This window comes from Scyliorhinus torazame, chromosome 2 (genome assembly GCF_047496885.1).
Source record: "Scyliorhinus torazame isolate Kashiwa2021f chromosome 2, sScyTor2.1, whole genome shotgun sequence".
Lineage (NCBI taxonomy): Eukaryota > Metazoa > Chordata > Chondrichthyes > Carcharhiniformes > Scyliorhinidae > Scyliorhinus > Scyliorhinus torazame.
In genome coordinates, this window is record NC_092708.1 from 216,551,650 (window position 1) to 216,574,391 (window position 22,742).

Here is a 22,742-nt window from a genome sequence, read left to right on the forward strand (position 1 = left end):
CAGATAGTGACCCAGAAGGGAATCGAACCTGGGACCCTGGCGCTGTGAAGCCACAGTGCTATCCACTTGTGCTACTGTGCTGCCCAAATAATGAGGCTGACAAGAAAAGCTTGTGTCAGGCATCGAGAACTTAATGCTACAGAAAATTAAGAGTATAGAAAGTGGAGTGAAATCAAAAAGGAAATTAGGAAAGACAATTGTCAAGTGAAATTAAGATGAACGCAAAGATAGCACTGTCCTTTCTTACTTTCCGGTCTTTTTTCCAACCCCTAACCCCTACCTGTCTATGGACATCACTTCTTGGTCGTCATCATGAACATTCAACCAATATTTGAGCTTGTATCTTTTACTGCATGCCCCACAATTATTGGAATCCCATTGAATATATGTCACCAGACAACCAACTCTAGGCAAAAGCAAAATACTGCAGATGCTGGAAATCTGAAGTAAAAACAAAATGCTGGAAATACTTGGCAAGTCAGGTAGCATCTGTGGAGTGAAAGAGAGTTAACGGTACTTTAACCAGCTGTTAAAACAATACATAAAACAAAAAAGAGTGGCTAAGGTAAATATTGGTCCTTTAGAGGATGAGAAGGGAGATTTAATAATGGGAGATGAGGAAATGGCTGAGGAACTGAACAGGTTTTTTGGGTCGGTCTTCACAGTGGAACACACAAATAACATGCCAGTGACTGATGGAAATGAGGCTATGACAGGTGAGGACCTTGAGGATTGTTATCACCAAGGAGGTAGTGATGGGCAAGCTAATGGGGCTAAAGGTAAACAAGTCTCCTGGACCTGATGGAATGCATCCCAGAGTGCTAAAAGAGATGGCTAGGGAAATTGCAAATGCACTAGTGATAATTTACCAAAATTCACTAGACTCTGGGGTGGTCCTGGCGGATTGGAAATTAGCAAACGTGACACCACTGTTTAAAAAAGGAGGTAGGCAGAAAGCGGGTAATTATAGGCCAGTGAGCTTAACTTCGGTAGTAGGGAAGATGCTGGTATCTATCATCAAGGAAGAAATAGCAAGGCATCTGGATGGAAATTGTCCCATTGGACAGACGCAGCATGGATTCATAAAGGGCAGGTCGTGCCTAACTAATTTAGTGGAATTTTTTGAGGACATTAACAGTGCGGTAGATAACGGGGAGCCAATGGATGTGGTATATCTGGATTTCCAGAAAGCCTTCGACAAGGTGCCACACAAAAGGTTGCTGCATAAGATAAAGATGCATGGCATTAAGGGGAAAGTAGTAGCATGGATAGAGGATTGGTTAATTAATAGAAAGCAAAGAGTGGGGATTAATGGGTGTTTCTCTGGTTGGCAATCAGTAGCTAGTGGTGTCCCTCAGGGATCAGTGTTGGGCCCACAACTGTTCACAATTTACATAGATGATTTGGAGTTGGGGACCAAGGGCAATGTGTCCAAGTTTGCAGACGACACTAAGATAAGTGGTAAAGCAAAAAGTGCAGAGGATACTGGAAGTCTGCAGAGGGATTTGGATAGGCTAAGTGAATGGGCTAGGGTCTGGCAGATGGAATACAATGTTGACAAATGTGAGGTTATCCATTTTGGTAGGAATAACAGCAAAAAGGATTATTATTTAAATGATAAAATATTAAAACATGCTGCTGTGCAGAGAGACCTGGGTGTGCTAGTGCATGAGTCGCAAAAAGTTGGTTTACAGGTGCAACAGGTGATTAAGAAGGCAAATGGAATTTTGTCCTTCATTGCTAGAGGGATGGAGTTTAAGACTAGGGAGGTTCTGCTGCAATTGTATAAGGTGTTAGTGAGGCCACACCTGGAGTATTGTGTTCAGTTTTGGTCTCCTTACTTGAGAAAGGACGTACTGGCACTGGAGGGTGTGCAGAGGAGATTCACTAGGTTAATCCCAGAGCTGAAGGGGTTGGATTACGAGGAGAGGTTGAGTAGACTGGGACTGTACTCGTTGGAATTTAGAAGGATGAGGGGGGATCTTATAGAAACATATAAGATTATGAAGGGAATAGATAGGATAGATGCGGGCAGGTTGTTTCCACTGGCGGGTGAAAGCAGAACCAGGGGGCATAGCCTCAAAATAAGGGGAAGTAGATTTAGGACTGAGTTTAGTAGGAACTTCTTCACCCAAAGGGTTGTGAATCTATGGAATTCCTTGCCCAGTGAAGCAGTAGAGGCTCCTTCATTAAATGTTTTTAAGATAAAGATAGATAGTTTTTTGAAGAATAAAGGGATTAAGGGTTATGGTGTTCCGGCTGGAAAGTGGAGCTGAGTCCACAAAAGATCAGCCATGATCTCATTGAATGGTGGAGCAGGCTCAAGGGGCCAGATGGCCTACTCCTGCTCCTAGTTCTTATGTTCTTATGTTTTGCATGGAATTACAGCTCTTTTTACAGACCTCAATGTGTAGTCATCACCAAACCTAAAGCAATAGTACAGGGTGGCACGGTGGTGCAGTGGTTAGCACTGCTGCCTCACAGCGCTGAGGACCCGGGTTTGATCCCGGCCCTGGGTCACTGTCCGTGTGAAGTTTGCACATTCTCCCCGTGTCTGCGTGGGTCTCACCCCCACAACCCAAAGATGTGCAGAGTGGGTGGATTGGTCACACTAAATTGCCCTTTAATTTGGAAAAAAAAATAATTGGGCAATCTAAATTTTAAAAACCTAAAGCAGTACGTTTATATTCCTTAACCATGTGTATTATAACCAATCTGGCCCACACATGGTTGAAGTACAAGTAATTTATAGTACTGCACAGTTAAAGGAGTTTGCAACTAACACATGAAACACAGAACTACTACTTGTGACGAGTATAAAATGTCTGGATTCATTATCTTCATCCTCTTCCTCAGAGTTCTCTTTGTCACGTGTCATTTTGAGAACATTGCTTCTTTATTTTGGACAATTTACTCCATTATGGTACTCCAGATGTTACCTGGATTAACTGTTTTTGGGATTCATTCGCCTATTAATTTTGTTCACATTTTGTCTGTAAAGCTGCTTTGCTGCTAACTCTTATCAATCTTTAATTCTTCCATTGGATTAATGCTTGCAACCAATACCAGGACTGTTTTGAAATTTGGCAGTCATTAACTCTTCTATTCTTCGTGTCAGCCGGGGGTGTCTTATTTGTTCAATGAATGCTGAAGGACATGACTATTTTCCCAAGAGTTCTTTTGAGGCAGCAAACATCTGGTCCTATATTCTCCTCCAGAACCAGATACAAGTTAGAACCAGTTCCCCGTTCATGTGAGGCACCTTAACACAATCAGTAATTTTAAATGCTCTTACTGATCCACGGTCATGGAACTGGATGGACAGAAAGTCAAATGAATGTGTTAGAGCAAGAGTAGAAGTTCAGGAATCTCCCTAAAGGGTTGCTCAAATTAGCCAGGTACAGATATTGGAAATGAAGATCTGACAACCTTGCCCTAGCAACAACTGAAGGTGAAATTGAGGGTATAAAAAGAAGAAAATGGGTGGATAATATTGAGACCTGGACTGAGGGAGGCTTGAAGAAAGCGAGAGAAGAAACAAGACTATGCCAACAACCCTACTAAGGCTATGGTGACCACAAGTGAACAAGCAAACTGGTCCATGGATCCCCAAATTGAATTTCATCATTCTTTTATATAATCTGTTAAAGTCCATGATATATTCTTTTGTGGAATGACCATGTGTTTTCTAAAATCTGACCATGCCTCGCAGACATTTTTTTAAAATATAGATTTAGAGTACCCAATTCATTTTTTCAATTAAGGGGTAATTTAGTGTGGCCAATCCACCTAGTCTGCACATCTTTTGGGTTGTGGGGGCGAAACCCATGCAAACACGGGGAGAATGTGCAAACTCCACACGGACAGTGACCCAGAGCCGGGATCGAACCTAGGACCTTGGTGTCGTGAGGCAGCAGGGCTAACCCACTGCGCCACTGTGCTGCCACTCGCAGACATTTTTAACCAATCATCCTTCCTGGGAACTCTGATTAAAATGGTCATATGGTTCAGGCTCCGAGAATATTGGAGAGTAATCAATTTACATTTGTTTTCTGCCACTTTCCATTGTGGCCACTTGTTTTAGCTTTTCTTGCCTGCAAAGGGTTTTCTTAGTTTCCACCCTTCACCTTTAAGCAACCACCCTCTGCTACCATGTTATAATAATAATCACTTATTGTCACAAGTAAGCTTCAATGAAGTTACTGTGAAAAGCCCCTACTCGCCACATTCCGGCGCCTGTTCGGGGAGGCTGGTACGGAAATTGAACCCGTGCTGCTGGCTGTGTTCTGCATTACAAGCCAGCGATTTAGCCCACTATGCTAAACCAGCCCACCTGGTGTTGAAAGATAGAACTGGGGCCAATATTTACACACTTTTTAAATAATAGGTAAGCCAATAAGAAGCTTAAAAAAATATATTTACACACTTTTGTAAACATGTATTTACAGAGATGAATATTACAAGCATCGATTCTAAACCCAACAACCACAGTTTGCCTGTCCCTATATATAGGGGCAGAAGTGAATCTCCAGTTGCTGTCCACCACCTATATATAATTAAATTCGCAATTAACATAAATTGCAATTGTACAGCATTGTTTATGACCTCCGGATATCCCAAAGCACTTTTCAGCCAGTGAAGTACATTTGAAGTATAATGTAGGAAATACAGCAACAGTGAGATAAAAGAACAGGTGGTTTTTTTAGGGTTATTGCTTCAGGGATAAATATTAGCAAGGATACCTGGGAAAGGTCCCCTGCCCTTCTTCGAATAGCGCAGTGGAATTCTTAGCATCCACATGGGTGTCCCTAAGTACTGCTCTGTACTGTCAGCCTGGATCACATGCTGAAGTAACTGGAATGGGACTTGAATTCACCAATCTTCTGACTAAGATGACTCACTCAGCCAAGGCTAAACAATTGAAATTTGGAGACTATCCTAGCACTAACTGGCTGTGCCTGGGAGCTTGTCTATTGTTCGTGATTATTGAATGTTGTAAAACTTAATTGGTTTGCTTTTGTTGATGCTGTATATCCTTTATTCCAGACCAAAGCAGCTGCATGAAATTCCTCAGTTCTTCTGTCCAGATAAAAATAAGGTGAACTTTATCCCCAAAAGTGGCTCTGCTTTCTGTCTGGTCAGTATCCTGAAACCACTCCTGCCCACGCAAGATCTTACATTGAAGGGCTCCAATCATGGCCTCATCGTCCCTACAGCAGTCATACCCACAGTATCGTTGGCACAACCTATTCCTCTGCCAATGCATGTGGAACAAGATAGAATTTCAAGAGGAACCTGCATGGGGCACCTGCAGGCTTCGGTACACCAGCAGTCAGCGCAAACAGACGAGTTGGAGAAATGAACCAGTGAAGCAGGCCTTCGCTGGAGAGACCTATGACAACATCACATCTACAGCTCTACTACTTGGCAATAAGGTTTCAGGCCCAGGGTACAGGAAAAGGGGGGTTGGGGGAGGGGGGGTTCCAATCAACCCAACAGCAACATTTAAAGAAATGCCTTCCTTTAGTAGGATGTTGACCTATTCACAATGGGAAGTGATCCTGCTATGGTGCATGACATTTGGCATACTGTATTTCAAGTGTGTGTGTGGAGATTGTTTCCCCCATACAGGCACAGGGACGAAGGACTAATCTGTGGAATGGCACAAACTTGAACAAGGTGATTGGACAAAACTTTACTTGAAAGGACTACAGCTGTCACTATTTTCCCCCTCCTCTGTGGAGCCTTATCTTTTAATGGTTCCTGTTCTGTTTACATTTAAATAAAGATTATATATATATTATATATATGGTTAACATTTCCAAGTTAATCAAAGGCAAGTGAAAGCCTGCTTTACACTAGTGCAACACTTGAGTGCTACAGTAGTTCTGTTCTCAGGAAATTTTCCTCATTTTGTTTGTGCTCATGTTTATTTGCTGTATCACTGGCCAATTTCACATGAGAAGGCATAACCAGGTAAAGTGGAGAGTTCCCAAATTGGTCACCCCAATATGTGGAATATTACTCTTTTGACCATGTTACAAGTACTGGAAGTGGAGCATGGGATCGTGAATGAAACAATACGAAAACTTTTCACTGTCTCAGCCCTTCTTCCCTTTCTCATCCTCCAGTGACTGTTGATCATTGCAATCACACTGGTGCAAACTGAGCTTGTGTACAAGTATTACTAGGTACAGTGGTATTTTGCCTGTACCCACTGCCTTTGGTGTGCTTACCTCTGTTTGAAACTGCTCGATTTTATTACTGCCTAAGATCTGGTGAATTCTACCCAATTATAATGTTTTTTTAGTTTTGCATTCAGCCACAATTTTAAGTCCAAATGTTGAAAATTTAAGATGGTTGTATTTCTTTTTTGCAATTGGCTGTGAAGAAACACGCCTGGAGTTTTAAAATACACAATATATTCTTGGAGTACACAGAAAGCCTTTGCAGTTTTTCAAAATGTGCAATTTTATAAAGTATGTTTCTACCTTCTGCTCCCAACCATCCACCACCTTTATTTCAGGTGTTGGGAGTATGCTCAGACTGTGAAAAAACTAATCAGTTTCACTATTCATTGAACCAAATCAAACAGCACTTTTTGTATTGTAGTGTTGAAATTACCCATAGTGTTTAAAAGTTAGGAAATGTGAGCAATCTAACCATGAGTGTGAGAAATTCACCCTCGCTCTTGCCTCCCTATCAATCACAAAATGTTTCTTAGCTGTTTCTTATTCAGCTGATTAGAACACTTGGGGCTCAACTTCGATTATCTGGGTTGATATTTCTCCAGGTAAGTGTAAAGGCAGTGGAGGTACAAATCAACTATGATCTAATTAAATGGCAGAATAGGCTTGAGAAGCTGAATGACCAATTCCTGTTCCAAAAAGCTTTGTGATGACCAGTTTTTGTAAATGTAAGTTTGCATGTTTGATGAAAGACACTCCCCACCCCATTATTAGGAAAAAGGGGTTGGCAGTATTATTAGTTACTGATTTCTCTCAATTTGTTCATTTGTGCTAGAATTCATGGGGTGTGGATTTGTAGAGTGCATGTTATAACTGAAGGTGTGTGCAGTAAGGGACACTTTAAGTGATGGTGTCAATGTTGGGAGAGGGCCATTTCTGATCAGATGTCTCTATGAGCTAAGATGGTGGTAGCTGCTGGAATAGGTCCTGCTGTGTCTTCAGAAAGTTTTACGGTTGGTCTGGTTCTGGGGGTTTGAGGTGGATGAGTAGTTTTTCCACAAGAAGGAGCCTCCTTTCTACTGCTCCTTTTTCAGCTCAAAGGACAATGGTCAAACGTGTAGTGCATGGGCTCTCAGATTTTGCTTCAGAGCTTGCAATGTGTGCAACTTGAGTGTGGGGAGGGATTCCTTCTTTACATACATTCAGGAAGTATTGGCCTCAATAGCCAAGTACATTGCAGTAAACATGTTTTTATATATTACAACCATAAAGCCTTAGAAATAAAACACAACATCCATTGAACCTTACAGTCTTTACATGTGGGATCACTAATTTCAGATTTACTTTTAATGGATGATGGATCAAGAGTTTGGAGATTAATGGATGATGTTTGTTGCTAGGAAAATTATTTCAAATTACTTTATGATGACTAAGATCTTTGTTTTATTATCACCAAAAATACTTTCTTCTCATCCCTTTTCTGCTTTTCATCTCTCCTGAAGACTTGGCTGTTGCTGCAGTCCAGTTCCACCAGTGGCAATTAACCCTAGAGTGCCTCAATAAGTCCCTGGTCTTACATGAGCCTGGACAGCATGTATTTACTTGTCTTGCATGAGCCTGGACAGCTCTTTGACCCTGGGGGACATTCCTATGGCAACAGACCCTATCATTACTTGACGTAGTTGTGGCTAGTTTCCAGCTAAAGTCACTAGATAGTCAGGAATGTGTATTCTGACCTATTCTGTCCCCCCTTCTTACCTCAATTAATGAAAATCGCTTATTGTCACAAGTAGGCTTCAAATGAAGTTACTGTGAAAAGCCCCTAGTCGCCACATTCCGACTGTTCGGGTAGGCTGTTACGGGAATTGAACCGTGCTGCTGGCCTGCCTTGGTCTGCTTTCAAAGCCAGCGATTTAGCCCTGTGCTAAACAGCCCCTGGCTCAATTAATGAGGCCTGCCTTCTACCACTGTCCCAACTAGGGAAAGGAATTTTGTTTATTTTACTTCCATCTGGAATTTTCCCCAGTAATTAAGTGCAGATCTCCACTAAACTTGTGACGGCAATGATAATCCATTGACTTCCTTGCATCATGGCATTCAGCATAAGTACAGCTGTAAACCTCGAAGAGAAAACAAAACCCTATAATTGCATAAAAAGACAGCTGGTCCTCGCCGTCTGTGTGGACAACTACACATTCTGGTTGTGACTCGGAAATCTGGTTGAGTGCAGTTGAGGGTAAAAATTGGTGGTATTCCCAATTCTGATTGTTGTCCTGTGACCACCCCCCACCTCAAGTATTTGTGAACTTAGGGTGACGATACCTTCAAGTTTGACGATGATTGTCCCAGTCAGTCTCTAGGATTCAGATACTCGTTTTGATCTCTTGCAGTGTGATATTATCTGGCGCTCAGAATTATTTCTGTTACTCAATCCACCATTCAGTATATAAACTGATTCTCTGCAATCTAGCACGTTGCTCGATCCATAACCCATTCAAATCTATCAATCAGATTCCACCCTCCCGAAGAGTTCGGTATCCTGCGCATCCATTTAAATTACAAATCTTCCAAATTACCTTCACTAGATGACATTTAATGTTGTAGTAATCCATCCCAGATACGATTTTGATTGTTGTAATTTTAATGATTTATAGTTTATGAAAACAAGTTCTATTAGCCACATATTACATGAGATATGTTTCGATTTGTCCGGCCTTGCCATTGGTAGGATTAAACCACATTGATCATGGTGACAATAGAATACAGCTTTCAATTTATTTTGCCAGTTGCCTCCTGCATTGAAATTCCGCGCTTTTACTTCTCTGGGGCGCTCCCTTTCAGACATTGATGCTGCTCTGCTGTTGGCGTAGTTCCGGTGTTTCTGCAACTGGGAATTTCCCAATTTCAAAGATGATCTTATTCCGTCTTTATAAATGGCCCAGCTATATCTTTTTAAATGCAAAAGTTCAGCATTTGGTCGTGTTCTTTGCCCGACACAGTTTCAGAGTCAATAGAGATTGCAACAGATCAAATCACTGCCGACCTCTTTTTTGACCTCTGATTGTTGAGGTCACTGATGACTGAGAGCCCCTGTTCTGGGTGACGAAAATGTTACTGAAAAATCACTCGGTGCTTCTGCTATTGGTAGATGTAAGTAAACCACTGGTGGTAGCTGTAAGTTTACAATTTTATTTCTGTTTGTTAAAGGTGTCCTGTGTTTAAGCAACTCTTTCTCACGGTCTAAGACCACATTTTGCAGAAGCAGATCCAATGATTCTGTTAGTTTAATGCTGCTGACCAAATGTTTAGGAGTTGTTGAGATTCGCTCAACAATTGAGAAATGCAACTATTACAACCTTTCAACTGGAAACTTCCTTTGTATTGCATGAAACGTACATAAAACAAGTAAAGCGGATGATTAGCAGGAGACATTGTGTGTTCATTAATTGCTGTCATTTTCTTTCAAATGTAAAAACTTGGGTTGGTGGGACAAAACCCCTCTCAGTCTGCACACTTGTTAGGGGGGGGGGGAGGGAAATCATATGTTGACTTGTGCTGAACATGTCTGGGTTTCTCTCTCAGTGCTATGCTTTTTCTACCGAGATCCTTTTTCTTTCATCACAAACCGTACACCGGACCACAGCACCCAGACCGTGGTCATGTTATCTTCACCCTCCTGGTGAGCTTAAAGTATTGATACCTCCCCGATTGGAGTGAGTGCGCCAATTTACCTTTGCATTGCTGAAGTCAGGACTGAGATTCACAAAATGACAAGCAATCAGTTTAAGGGTAGGTTGTAAAATGGAAATGTCGGAAACCTGGACATGATGCCTTTGATATGAAGTGCCGACAGGGGTGCAGTGATAGGATGAGGGGGCATGAATATGGAGATCAGAGAAGCACCCATCAAAGGCCAGAACAGTTTAATTTTCACAGACTAGCTGAACAAACAGCTGGTCAAAAAGGCATTGATTTTCCCGTGTGTCCAGGACATTAAGTTTCCACTAAGAACATAATACGTTGGACATTACCTTGATTTTGCTGCATTTGCCACCCATAAAATATCCTGAGTCTGCAATCAACAAGTAGCACCAAAAAAGGGGAGTTGGATTGCTAAGACATGAAATAAAGTCGCCAGAGGACCCTCTCTTACTCCTTTGAGGGTTGAGTGATGGTGATTTAAACTACGCTGAATACATAATTACAGCAGAACTACAACTGCAGGTTTATAGATTGAGACTGAAACGTGGCCACGGGTATTTTAATCAGGGTGGAATGTGCTAAACCTCCACCCCCGACACAAATCTCTCACGTGGAGCAATTGCTTGCCAGTTTTGTGGGCAGGGATGTTTGAATAGCCGCGAAATAGCATTAAAGATCGTCAAAACTCCAGCATCGTGATTATAGGCGCAATTAACATTTTAAGCGTTATTTCATTCAGTTCCACCCAGATTAAGCTGATGTCTGGGTGGAAATAGTGCGGAAACTCTAGGCTAAATGCGTTAAAATGGAAAAGGAGCAGGTAATGAGCCTGAAATAATTGATTCACCTGGCAGTAAGGAAGCAACTGGCAAACAGATAATTTTCGAGAAGGAGAACGCTTGTACTGGAACCAATTTGAATGAATTCAATTGAATGAGGTGTAAGGTAAATGTATTAAACTGGGCTGAGCTGTTAACAGGTAAACCTCGGGAAAAATCGAGATAGTGGTGCTGAGTCCATTGGCAACTGTTTACATCGACAATTTGAACATGGGAATCAGAAGGGCAGTTTCAAAAGTTGTGCTTCCCACCAAATTGGGTTGTATAGTTAATACTAAGGGAGTGTGGCAAGAAGATTAATAAATTTACAAAATTGATGTGTAAATGGCAAATTAATTTCAATAATAATTGAGGTACATTTTTTCCCAGAGGAATAAAGAGGCCACATAACCCCATTTAGACTTGGTGGGGATATGCCGGTGTTGGACTGCAGTGGGCTCAGTCAGAAGTCTTAAAACACCAGGTTAAAGTCAACAGGTTTGTTTGGCATCACGAGCTTTTGGAGCACAGCTCCTTCATCAGTTGAGTCATTTGATGAAGGAGTTGTATTCCGAAAGCTAGTGATGCCAAACAAACCTGTTGGACTTTAACCTGGTGTTTTAAGACTTCTTACTATTTTCCAAGGAGCGAGGATCAAAAGGAAAGAGTAGAATTCTAGTTGTACCAATTCACAAATCATTGAAAGTAACAGCAGCAGGTTAACAAGGACACGGAAAGCACTGGGGTTAATTTCTCGAGGTTTAGAATATATACTTTTAATACTTTTTACTGTATACTAATACATGTGACAATAAATCAAATCAATATATAGAACTCCGGTTAGACTAGCACTGCACATTTCTGCTTACAAAAATTTCTCCACCGTACAAAATGGATACAGAGACAAAGTACAAAGATATTTACAAGGATATATCAGAATGGAGGGTATAACTGTCAGGAAAGTAAGGTTTTTGTCCAGAAAGACCTCAAAAATTATTAAGGAGATTGGTAAGAGCAGATGGGGGAATTTCAATACTAGGCATCATAAATATGAGGTGGTGGTGTGTTATCGTTCGCTCAGAATCTGTAATTCGTGTAGTCTGGTGCTATGAGTGGTGATGGCCGAAGCGCCAGCATTCTTTCCATCACTTGGCAGACTAGGAATCTCATTCTCCGTCTTACAGCCTGCCATTGGTTTGTGTTGGATGGATTTGCAGATTGATAGGCACCTTCATTTTACCAAGTCCTGAAGTGTGACTCGAACCCAGCGATTCAGACTAAGAGCGGTAGCATCGCATAGTGGTTAGCACAGTTGCTTCACAGCTCCAGGGTCCCAGGTTCGATTCCAGTTTGGGTCACTGTCTGTGCGGAGTCTGCACATCCTCCCCGTGTGTGCGTGGGTTTCCTCTGGGTGTTCCGGTTTCCTCTCTCAGTCCAAAGATGTGTGGGTTAGGTGGATTGGCCCTTCGTATCCAAAAAGGTTAAGTGGGGGTTACGGGATAGGGTAGATACGTGGGCTTGAGTAAGGTGCTCTTTGTAAGGGCTGGTGCAGACTCGATGGGCCGAATACCCTCCTTCTGCACTGTAAATTCTATGAAGAGGCAGGAATGCTACCAACTGTGCCATAAAACTTCCTTCATAAATATAAACAGTCCCTAATGAGCCTAATCAGGAATTGAAGATCAACTTCTTTACCAAGAGTGATTAGTATATCGAACCACAAAGAGTAGTTGATGTAAAAAGCATAGATATATTTAAGGCAAAGATAGTACATGAGAAAGGAATAGAAGAATATGCTGGTGGGGTTAAATGGAGTAGAGTGGGAGAGGGTTTGTAGGGAGCACAAATGCAGGCAATAGAACTTATTAGCTTCAATTCAAGTAACAAAATGGCACTGGAGAAAATAACAATTAAAATAGATAAATCTCTGGACCTGATGGCTTCCACCCCAGGCTCTTAAAAGATCTCTAAGGAAATTGCAGGAGCAATCTTTCAAAACTCACTTGATTTGGGAATTTTGCTCATGATGCTCCATTATTTAAGAAGGGCAGAAATGTCAAGTAACTACCAAACTTGTCAAATTCCAGATTCTCCACAGCTTGAACAAATAGCAGCTGATCAGAGATGGCCAACATGGCTTGGTTAAATGCAAGGCTTGTCTGAGAAATTTACCTTAATTCTTTGAGTCATTAAGTCATAGTCAGAGTTTTACAGCACAGAATCACTCCAGCCCAGGTAACATCCTAGTAAGTGGATGATAATGGTATAGTGTAGGTTAGATGGCTTTTGTTTCGGTGCAACATCGTGGGCCGAAGGGCCTGTACTGCGCTGTATTGTTCTATGTTCTAAGTCTCCGATGCACCCTCGTGCAATAACATCCTTTCAAGTGTGACGACCAGAACTGCACACTAGCTGTAGCCTAATGAGTGTTTTATACAGCACTATAACCTCCCTGCTCTTGTATTCTATGCCTCAGCTAATAAAGGCAAGTGTCCCATATGTCTTCTTAACCACCTTATCGCTCTGTCCTGCTACCTTCAGGGATCTTTGGAGATGCACCCCAAAGTCCCCCTGGTCGTCTGTACTTCCGAGTGTCCTACTGTTCATTGTGTATTCCCTTGCCTTATTATTCTCACAATGTATCACCTCACACTTTTCAGGGTTAAATTCCATTTGCCATTGTTCTACCCATCTGACCAGCCCATTTCAATCGTCCTGTAATCCTCACTATTTACATCACCAATTCTCATGTAATCTGCAAATTTACTGATCATAGCCCCCTAATTCAAGTCTAGATCATTAATGTACAATACAAACAGCAAGGGACCTAGCACCAATACCTGTGGTACCCCACTGGACACCGGCTTCCCAATCACAGAAACCTTCAACCATTACTCTCTGCATCCTGCCACTAAGATAATTTTGGATTCAATTTGCCAAATTTACCTGGATCCCATGGGCTTTTTTTAATATATAAATTTAGAGTGCCAAATTATTTTTTCCAATTAAGGGGCAATTTTAGCGTGGCCAATCCACCTCCCCTGCACATCTTTTGAGTTGTGGGGGTGAAACCCACGCAGACATGAGGAAAATGTGCAAACTCCACACAGACAGTGACCCAGAGCCAGGATCTAACCTGGGACCTCGGCGCCGTGATGCAACAGTGCTAACCACTGTGCCACCATGCTGCTCCTCGGGCTCTACTTGACCCATCTCCTGTGCATGACCTTGTCAAAGCCTTCTTGAAGTTCTTGTAGACTACATCAACTGGACTTCCCTCAATCAACACACCTGGTCACCACCTCAAAAATATGGTTGATGAGGGAGTGTTTATGAAGGTTATCTATATCAACTTCTAAAAAGCATCTGATATTCTACACAAGATTACTAGCAAAATCAACAATACACAGAATTAGAAATAGCTTTGTGACTGGAGTTGAAAATTGGTTACGAGATATGAGGCAGACTGGAGATGAAGAATATGTACTTTGATTGACAAGATGCGTGTAGTGGCATTTTCGAGAGATTTCTTCTGGAATATCAACTTTTTCATGAAATATATGAATAACTTGGATGAAGGAATAACATTTACAGTGTTTCGGATACTGAGGAACAATAAATGGTGCAGGAAGTTACAAAGGGACACAGGCTGATAGGGCGGCATGGTGGCACAGTGGAAAGCACTGCTGCCTCACAGCCCCAGGTTCAATTCCAGCCTCGGGTGACTGTATGGAGTTTGCATTTTTTCCCCCGTGTCTGCATGGGTTTCCTCTGGGTGCTCCAGTTTCCTCCCACAGTCCAAAGATGTGCAGGTTAGGTGAATTGGCTATGCTAAATTGCCCCTTAGTGTCCAAAAGGTAAGGTTGGGTTACGGGGATAGGGTGGAGGTGTGGGCTTCAGTAGGGTGCTCTTTCCAAGAGCCGGTGCAGATTCGATGGGCTGAATGGCCTCCTTCTGCACTGTAAATTCTATGATTCTAAGTGATTGTGTAATAGTATGGTATAAGAGGTCACCCACTTTGGACTGGGAAAATAAATTGCATTATTCTAAATGCTAAGAAACTATAAAAGAGCAAAGAGTCCCAAGTACACAAATCATTTAAGGTAAAGACAGGAATAAAAAGCAAATTAAATGCTTGCCTTTACGCCGAGGGGCTGGAATACAAAAGGGTGCAAGAAGTGTAGTGTTCAATTTTGCATTGCATCTCAGGGAGGATATTTTCAATTGGAAGGGTTGCTGCGCACATTCACCAGAATGAAACTAGGACTTGGATGGTTAAAGTATGAAGACAAGTTGCACAAACATGCTTTGTATTCCTTTCTGAATATGAGATAGAGGAGTGATCTGATTGAGACATTTTAAAGAATTAGACAAGGGACAAAGAAACTTAGGGCAAGCAAAATAAAGGGACTTGTTCTTAAAATTAGAGCTAGGTTAGGAGTGAAATCTGGAAGCATCTTTCCATAAAAAAACGTAGTGGAAATCTGGAATTGTTCAAGAGGCTTTGGATGTTGAATCAATTGGAGCTTTCAACAATGAGATCGACAGATTTTTGTTCGATAGGACAACAGAACCAATGCATACTGGTGTTTATGCTTCATTCAATCCTTAGGTGAGGGTGTCAAGGGATAATAGGTTAAAGTGGGGAAACAGTTGAGGATCTAATTGAATGGTGGAGCAGGCCTGAGGGACTGAATGGCAAACTCCTATTGTTTCTATGCCACATTGCCTAACTAATGCTGGTTGGCACCTAAAAATACATGAAAACATAGCTAAAGATAGGTAGAGAAAGTTTGTAGTTGTGTGCTTTTCCTTTTGAGTTAGCGGAAATACAGGACTACAGTACCTGAAGAGATGTTAACAACTTTTACAGAGTCTGTTGTGAAGTAAAATCCTGAAGTGCTTCACGTGTAAGTGGTAGAGGAACCAAATGCACTGATGGAGTTGAGAATTGATGAAAGCTTTTGAAGAGAGTGGTTCTAAGGGCTAGAAAGAATTCCAGAGCACAATAAACAAAGCAGAGAGGAATTTAGGCCAAGTGGACCAAAGACAGCTTTAAGGGTGATCTTCAATTTGATGTCCTGGTGCCTGATGAGTTTTGTGAGGGTGGATGTGTGAAATTGGACATAGGCCCTAGGGTATGGGGCAGTTTGAAGGAGTTAAGTAAAGTTGTAAAAGCCAGTGGATGAAATATTCCAGGATAACGGAAGCGTGGGTCACAGTTTTAGCAGAAGGTGCATTAGTTATGAGGTTTGAAACACATTGAACAGGATTCTTAAGATTGTATCTTGCAGGTTCAGGCTCTGCAAACAGTGGTGTAGAGATGGAGTTGATGTTTCAGGTGAAAAGTTTGTGCTAGGAAGCAAAAGAAATGTGCCTAATGTTAAGCACAGCATATGAATCAACCTTTTTCGCACATTTGAGGTCGAGCAGTAGAATTGGGTGGAAATTGAACCAATGAATGTAGAAAATGGCTGTAGATGAGGTATTGGTGGGACTGAGGCTAAAGCTTTGGAATACTTAGCCATGATTACCTCAGTGTTGAGAGAAGTGGAAATGGAACTAAGAATGGATTACAGAAGGTGGTCACGAAGAGCCCTTGCAGAATAAAATGGTTGATTGGGGTGGAGGTTGGCAAACTTGCAGACCATGGCTCTTCACATAGTATGCTGGCAGCTTAGTGACGGCTACCATCTACTTCATATACCTTTTAACATTGCTGAGATTTTCCAGATGAAATTTAAACTTTACCTAGCAAAGGAACCTAGATGTTTGGAGATGATGAAAATAAAAATGTGACTGATAAATATCGTAATTAATATTAAATGCCAATGTGTCTCACTGGGAACAGAAGGATTTGTTTTGATTGTATAAAGCCACTAAGCACATGTTGAGAAATTACTGTTTTTAATAGAAGAGGCAGTTTCCAGACAACCATTCAATAGAAAATACAAGTATTCAACCAGTACAGAAGCTTAAATCCTACGCGTTCCTTTTTGACAAAATATTTTTTTAGTGTCAATAAACTTCAGTGATATTCCTTCTTTGTAAAGTTACATCCCTGTCATTGCAACATGGCGCTCCCTTAAACATGGGAAACAAGATTACATAGTCCATGCAAACTGCATTTTCCATGTATGCAATTCGCATTACTGATATGGATTTGATTGGGTGCAATTCTGGAGCAACCACTGAAATTCTCAGGAATAGGGATGTTGATTACTGAAGATGGTCTGTGCATAAAAATCAGTGGAATTATTACGTAACTTTACACAGTATATAGATGTGTAAATACTAATGGATTAGTGTTATCTATTTGGTGATTTGCGCTCCCTTTACTCCTGCCAGCAACTGACATGCTTGATTTAAGGTTCACTGGATACTGACAATTTACTCAAGTCGTTACTGTTCACATGAGCCTGGATAGTGGGCTAGCAGGAGACTCCCAAATGTGGGATGGGGTAGAAGCAGGAATGCATTGCAACTGCACTGATCTCCACTTCCCAGTTAATGGACAACATACAGGCCACAATCCAGATCAACCAACAAAGTGGGAAACAAATCTATCAACGCCACCAACAAAAAAAAGGAAACAGACTGCACTTTGTGGAGAGAAGAATTACATTGTATGTACATCACCTTTAGAAAAGTATCCATGCTGTGGAGATGCCGGCGCAGGACTGGGGTGGGCACAGTAAGAAATATCAGAACACTAGGTTAAAATCCAACAGGTTTATTTGAAATCACAAGCTTTCGGAGCACAGTTCCTTCCTCAGGTGAAGTGCTTCACGAAGGAGCAGCGCTCTGAAAGCTTGTGATTTCAAATAAACCTGTTGGATTTTAACCTGGTGTTGTGAGACTCCTTACTTAGAAAAGTATGGTACAGACAGGCTTGTGCAGGGCTCACTACACTAGATTAATCCAGTGAATTATTTTTCTAGTATAGCTTTTTAAATATTTCCAACATTTCAATGGGTTGAATGTTCCAGTCTTTAGAGCACCTGACAGGCTATCAAAAGGCCCATCCATCTTTCATAATGGTTGTTCCAGACACCAAACTGCTTTGCCATATGATGAATATTCCAAATGTCACAAAGCAGTTGAAATTGGGTAGATTTTTCTATACTAGAGAGCTTCTTTATAAAACTAAAACAAAGCACACAAACAAATCATAATCCAACAAATGGTAATGAATAGTGAGAAAGATTTTAAGGCTGATATGGTCACTAAATTACTGATTCTTCGGTTTATAGTATAAGGTTTAGTTTAGGGATTATTGGTATTGTTATTTGTCACTAGACCTTTTCCCTTAGTCCTGTTCTTTTACAGACACAGTCTAATTGGGGTCAGGTTCCCATCTTGTAACTCACGTAAGGAGCCATTCCTCATGTATCAGGCAAGAGCAGCTGTCATGACAGCTGAGAAGTGACCTGCGCTCTTACACATCTACTATTCTGACTTTTAGCTGAGGTTTGTATGTGATTTGCATTATATCCCATACAGGCTGGACAGTTCTGTAACTGGCATGGTGGGCATACATAGTTTTGCTGCATGGGGCAAGATCACAGTATATAGAAAGTTGTAATCAAATATAACTAATATAACATTTTTATACATGCACTTTTGTAATCAAACCTGGCCAAACCAGAACTTACAGGGATCTGCTGGGTCTATGGCTCAATTTCACATCATAAATTGATTAGTTCATAGTTCTGGATTTTTAATTCATTGTTACAGTACAGTGTGTGGAATGAGGCAGTGTTTAATTCCAGTGTTTGACAAGGTAACGGTTTCTCTTTATAGAGATGCTCTGTTCAAGAGTGCACTTCATTACAGAAATCTTTTCCAATTAAATGGTTGTAACTTAACAGCACAAAATGTAACAATTTTCTGCATATTATTTCTTCATTTGTTCCCATAAGATCCATAGTGATGGCCTTTTGTAAAATAACAGATTTGACTTTTGTATACAGATTCGGTTCAAAATACACCCTGTTCTAGATTCTCCCCGGCAGTATCCTCCTCCCGGCTTACAATTCTGAATTAGACAGGGAATTCTAACTAGTGGACAGTGCCACCTGTCCAACTTGAGCTTCAAACCTACACCTGATGATGATAGTACAACATATAATGGGGAGCCTGGAAATGCCGTTCAGCATCTCAGCTCATTAGAGGCTTTCAGAGCCCTTGAGGAAGTTCAGCAAATTCCTGAGGGATAAGTGAACACAAAAACTGCTGGATGTTGCACATCCTAGATCTTGTGTCTGCTTCAGTTTCACAGGTATCGGGTGGCTCCCCATTCTGCAAGGGCAAAGCTGATCATCAGGCTAAATGACTGGAACAGATTATTGCTGACAGTCAGTTTCTAGCAGGTTTTGCCAGGTAGTGAGCTGGATGGTAGGAGCCCTGGCTGATTGCTACTTCATTAACACAATGGCACTAAGGTTATAACTGAAGTCCAGTTAAAATATGCTTACTTAGTGTCGGATTTGTTATTTTTCAGGCTGGCACCACCAGGAAATCATTTGTATTTCCTGCTTTCTAAGGCCACAGTTAAAGATGCAGTTTGTTTCTTTTACCCCACTCCATCCCCTCGCCTCCCTGACTAGTAGTGTATGAATGGAGCGAATATTTCAACACATACATCCTCCCAACGTACAGGGAAGGGTTTAGATCTCTCCAGCTTGGTCAAGCCACAGGTCCTCTTCAGAAGAGGGTGCTCGGAGCATAGCTCCGCAGAAGGCATTGAAAGGAGGGATAATAACTTCTGCTACCCATAACATCAGTGCCCAAGTGCCACAGAGAAAGCTTTCACTAAAATGACAAACAGCAGGTGCAGTGTTTTTGTCGTGGAGTTAATAGCAGTGCACTTCTCCCACCACAAGGAAATTAATCAAAATGAGATAGACCACTACCTGTGTCTAGTAACAAACAATTTGGTCCATTGTAGCTTATAGATATCACACAAAACAAATCCCGTTTACTTCTTTAGTACATTTTATAACCGGTTCAACCATGAAAGGTAAATAATTAAACTCAAGAGATAGATATTAACCATTAATTATACATTCAAAGAGCATCTCCTGATTTCAATGTTTTTAAAAATTGTTTATGAAAGAAACAGTATATGATAAGCTGCTGCAGCAAAACAAGCTACAACAGCAATGACGATGACATCCTTTATCTATACTGCAATGATCCAGATATCGGGTGTTCCCTAACACAACCAGAAGACTGGACTGACCTGTTGTGTCAGCACAGCTTCTACAGCAAGTGTGCGGCCCTGTCAAACAGCCCAGGACCTGTGGTGGACTAGTTAACCTCTACCCAGTAATCAACAACCAGGAGTGCAGCAGCAAAGTCTGAACCTGGGAAATTAAACAGGAAATCGGTATCACATCCCCAGGAGCTTAATGGTTTTGTAACATTCCATTTAACTTTATAATTCTGTAGCTTAAGAGATAGTAACCCAGTGTTTTACTAAATATATATATATAATATATATATATTATATATTTATAAAATTGCAGTAGTTAGACATTTGTGTATTACATAACTTAGTCACTTCTTTCCTCCTTCTCCCCATTTCCCCAGCCTCAAGCATTAAGGAGTTCCTCATCTGTTCGGCCGATGGCATCAGGATTAGAGAGAGGATCCAGGTCCGCAAACAGATTGAACCAAGCTGATTTGTCCTGAATGTTGCCCTTAGCAGCTGCAGGGAAGAGGAAAGATTTAGTTATTAACATCTTCAAGCAGGGCAGCACTGTGGCGCAGTGATTAGCACTGCTGCCTACGGCGCTGAGGACCCGGGTTCGATCCCAACCCCAGGTCACTGTCCACTGCTAAATAGGCATCCTTCACTCTGCTGTACAGATCCGTTGCCAATATAAACAAACCTCATCATGGAAGTCAAGACCCAATGTGCTGATTCCCAACCCTTTGGTCTGGCACTTGAAGACACCGAGGGTCTCCATCAGTTTCCTGACCTCAGGGACCAGCGTCTACTTTTTCAGCATTATCCTGCACATGGCCTCAGAGGATAGAAAAAAAAATAATTGGTGCATTTGACCAATAACTGCCTTCTGGCACAATCTGTACAGTGAGACATTTTCATTCTCAATCTTTCTCTCCAATGTCCTCTTCAACCGAGGATGCGAACTCACACTGGACTGGAGTTCCACAGCTTCTGGCATCATCATTCACCATATTTGAGCCTAGACAGGGAGTGCTAGTAAGCTATCTGACCACAAAGTGCACTGGCACACTTACCAACTAGTCTCCCTGCAAAGTATCTACATTAGTAAGTTTTCCTCTCCAAATCCATCATCCATTAATTGGAACTGGCTAAGTCTGGGATCAAACATGTGACATTCATGAACTAAAAAGCCCAGCAATATAATGGATAGACTTGATGCCAATGTTTTATTTTCCTTAATGAAAATTTTCATGTATTTACATGACAATCATCTGCTATGTTTTTTTTCCTTTTTTGGTCTTTTATAAATTTAGAGCACTCAATTAATTTTTTCCAATTAAGGGGCAATTTTAGCGTAGTCAATCCACCTGGCCTGCACATCTTTTGGGTTGTGGGGGCAAAACCCACGCAAACACGGGGAGAATGTGCAAACTCCACACGGACAGTGACCCAGAGCCAGGATCGAACCTGGGACCTCAGCGCCATGAGGCAGCAGGGCTAATCCACGGCGCCACTGTGCTGCCCTTTCATCTGCTATGTTAATAAGATGTTAAATCCATCAGTTTTAATTTCACTGAAGTCTATTTCTGTTCTAAATACTGTTCTTTTCTGACACAAGGGCAGCACGGTTGCACTCTGGTTATCACAGTTGCTTCACAGCTCCAGGGTCCCAGGTTCGATTCCCAGCTTGGGTCGCCGTCTCTGCGGAGTCTGCACGTTCTCCCCTTGTCTGCGTGGGTTTCCTCCAGGTGCTCCGGTTTCCTCCCACAGTCCAAAGATGTGCAGGTTAGGTGGATTGGCCATGATAAATTGCCCTTAGTGCCAAAAAAAGGTTGGGGGGTTACGGGGATGGGGTGGGCTTGGGTAGGACGCTCTTTCCAAGGGCTGCTGCAGAATCGATGGGCCGAATGGCCTCTTTCTGCACTGTAGATTCTATGATTTTATGAACTATGACTCCAGTGAAGCCTGTGTTCACTCTGCCCGTATGAATTGTTGAGAAATATGAAATACACCACACTGACTTTGGTGATCTCTGTCACATACCTTTGGATGGGACCTTTGGCAAGGTCTGAGGAGGATTCATTGGAACCTTTGGTTCTGGATGCTGTGGGGTTAGAGTTGGTGCTGGCTGCGATTTGGGTGGATCAGTCCAACCTTAAACAATAACACCGTATAATTAGAATAACACTCAAACCACCGAGTAAAGGACTGAAAGGGAGTCTTGTGGTATGGTAATTGTGTATGAACTGTGGAATGGATGCTCAGGCCTGCTTTGCACCCTGCCCTGATCTAGCCAGTCCTCAGCCAATCCTATCCCAAAGTTTCAGAATCTAACTGTCCAACTTATTTATTGTAACATGGCAGAAGATTTTCACATTAGACACTGAGATTTTCCAGGGGAAGTTTCCGTGGCTGACAAGTTCAAGGAATGTGGGTTGAGATGACCCAATCTTTCCCCCTATATTCTTTCATAGGATGTGATGTCGCTGACAAGGCCAGCATTTGTTGCTGTTGAACTGAGTGACTTGCTCGGCCATTTCAGAGGCAGTTCAGAGTCAACCACATTGCTGTGGGTCTGGAGTCACATATAAGCCAGACCAGGTTCGGACGGCAGATTTCCTTCCCTAAGGGACATTAGTAAACCATATTTTTTATGCCAATCGACGATAGTTGTGAGTTCACCTTTAGAGGGGCAGATTTTGCTCAGTTGGTTGGACAGTTGGTTTGTGATGCAGAGCGAGGGTTCAATTCCTGTACCAACTGAGGTTATTATTCATGAAGGCCCTCCTTCTCAACCTTGCCCCTCACCTGAGGTGTGGTGATCCTCGGGTTAAATCA

At 41.8% G+C, this 22,742-nt stretch overlaps 2 protein-coding genes across 8 annotated transcripts in view; one reads left to right on the forward strand and one right to left on the reverse strand.

Annotated features, from left to right (window-relative positions):
* fam117ba (family with sequence similarity 117 member Ba) overlaps positions 1 to 5,805 on the forward strand; it is a 395,823-nt gene extending 390,018 nt beyond the window's left edge. For all 4 annotated transcript variants that reach the window (XM_072483758.1, XM_072483743.1, XM_072483736.1 and 1 more), the window contains one exon: positions 5,047 to 5,805. In XM_072483758.1, the coding sequence (XP_072339859.1) occupies positions 5,047 to 5,362 (316 nt within the window). In that variant the 3' untranslated portion in view covers positions 5,363 to 5,805. The remainder of the gene's footprint in view (positions 1 to 5,046) is intronic.
* Positions 5,806 to 16,598: 10,793 nt separating this feature from the next.
* The window catches only part of ical1 (islet cell autoantigen 1-like), a 324,958-nt gene continuing 318,814 nt past the window's right edge, over positions 16,599 to 22,742 (reverse strand). For all 4 annotated transcript variants that reach the window (XM_072483779.1, XM_072483797.1, XM_072483788.1 and 1 more), the window contains 2 exons: positions 21,948 to 22,058; positions 16,599 to 20,420 (listed from right to left, as the gene is read on the reverse strand). In XM_072483779.1, the coding sequence (XP_072339880.1) occupies positions 20,305 to 20,420; positions 21,948 to 22,058 (227 nt within the window). In that variant the 3' untranslated portion in view covers positions 16,599 to 20,304. The remainder of the gene's footprint in view (positions 20,421 to 21,947; positions 22,059 to 22,742) is intronic.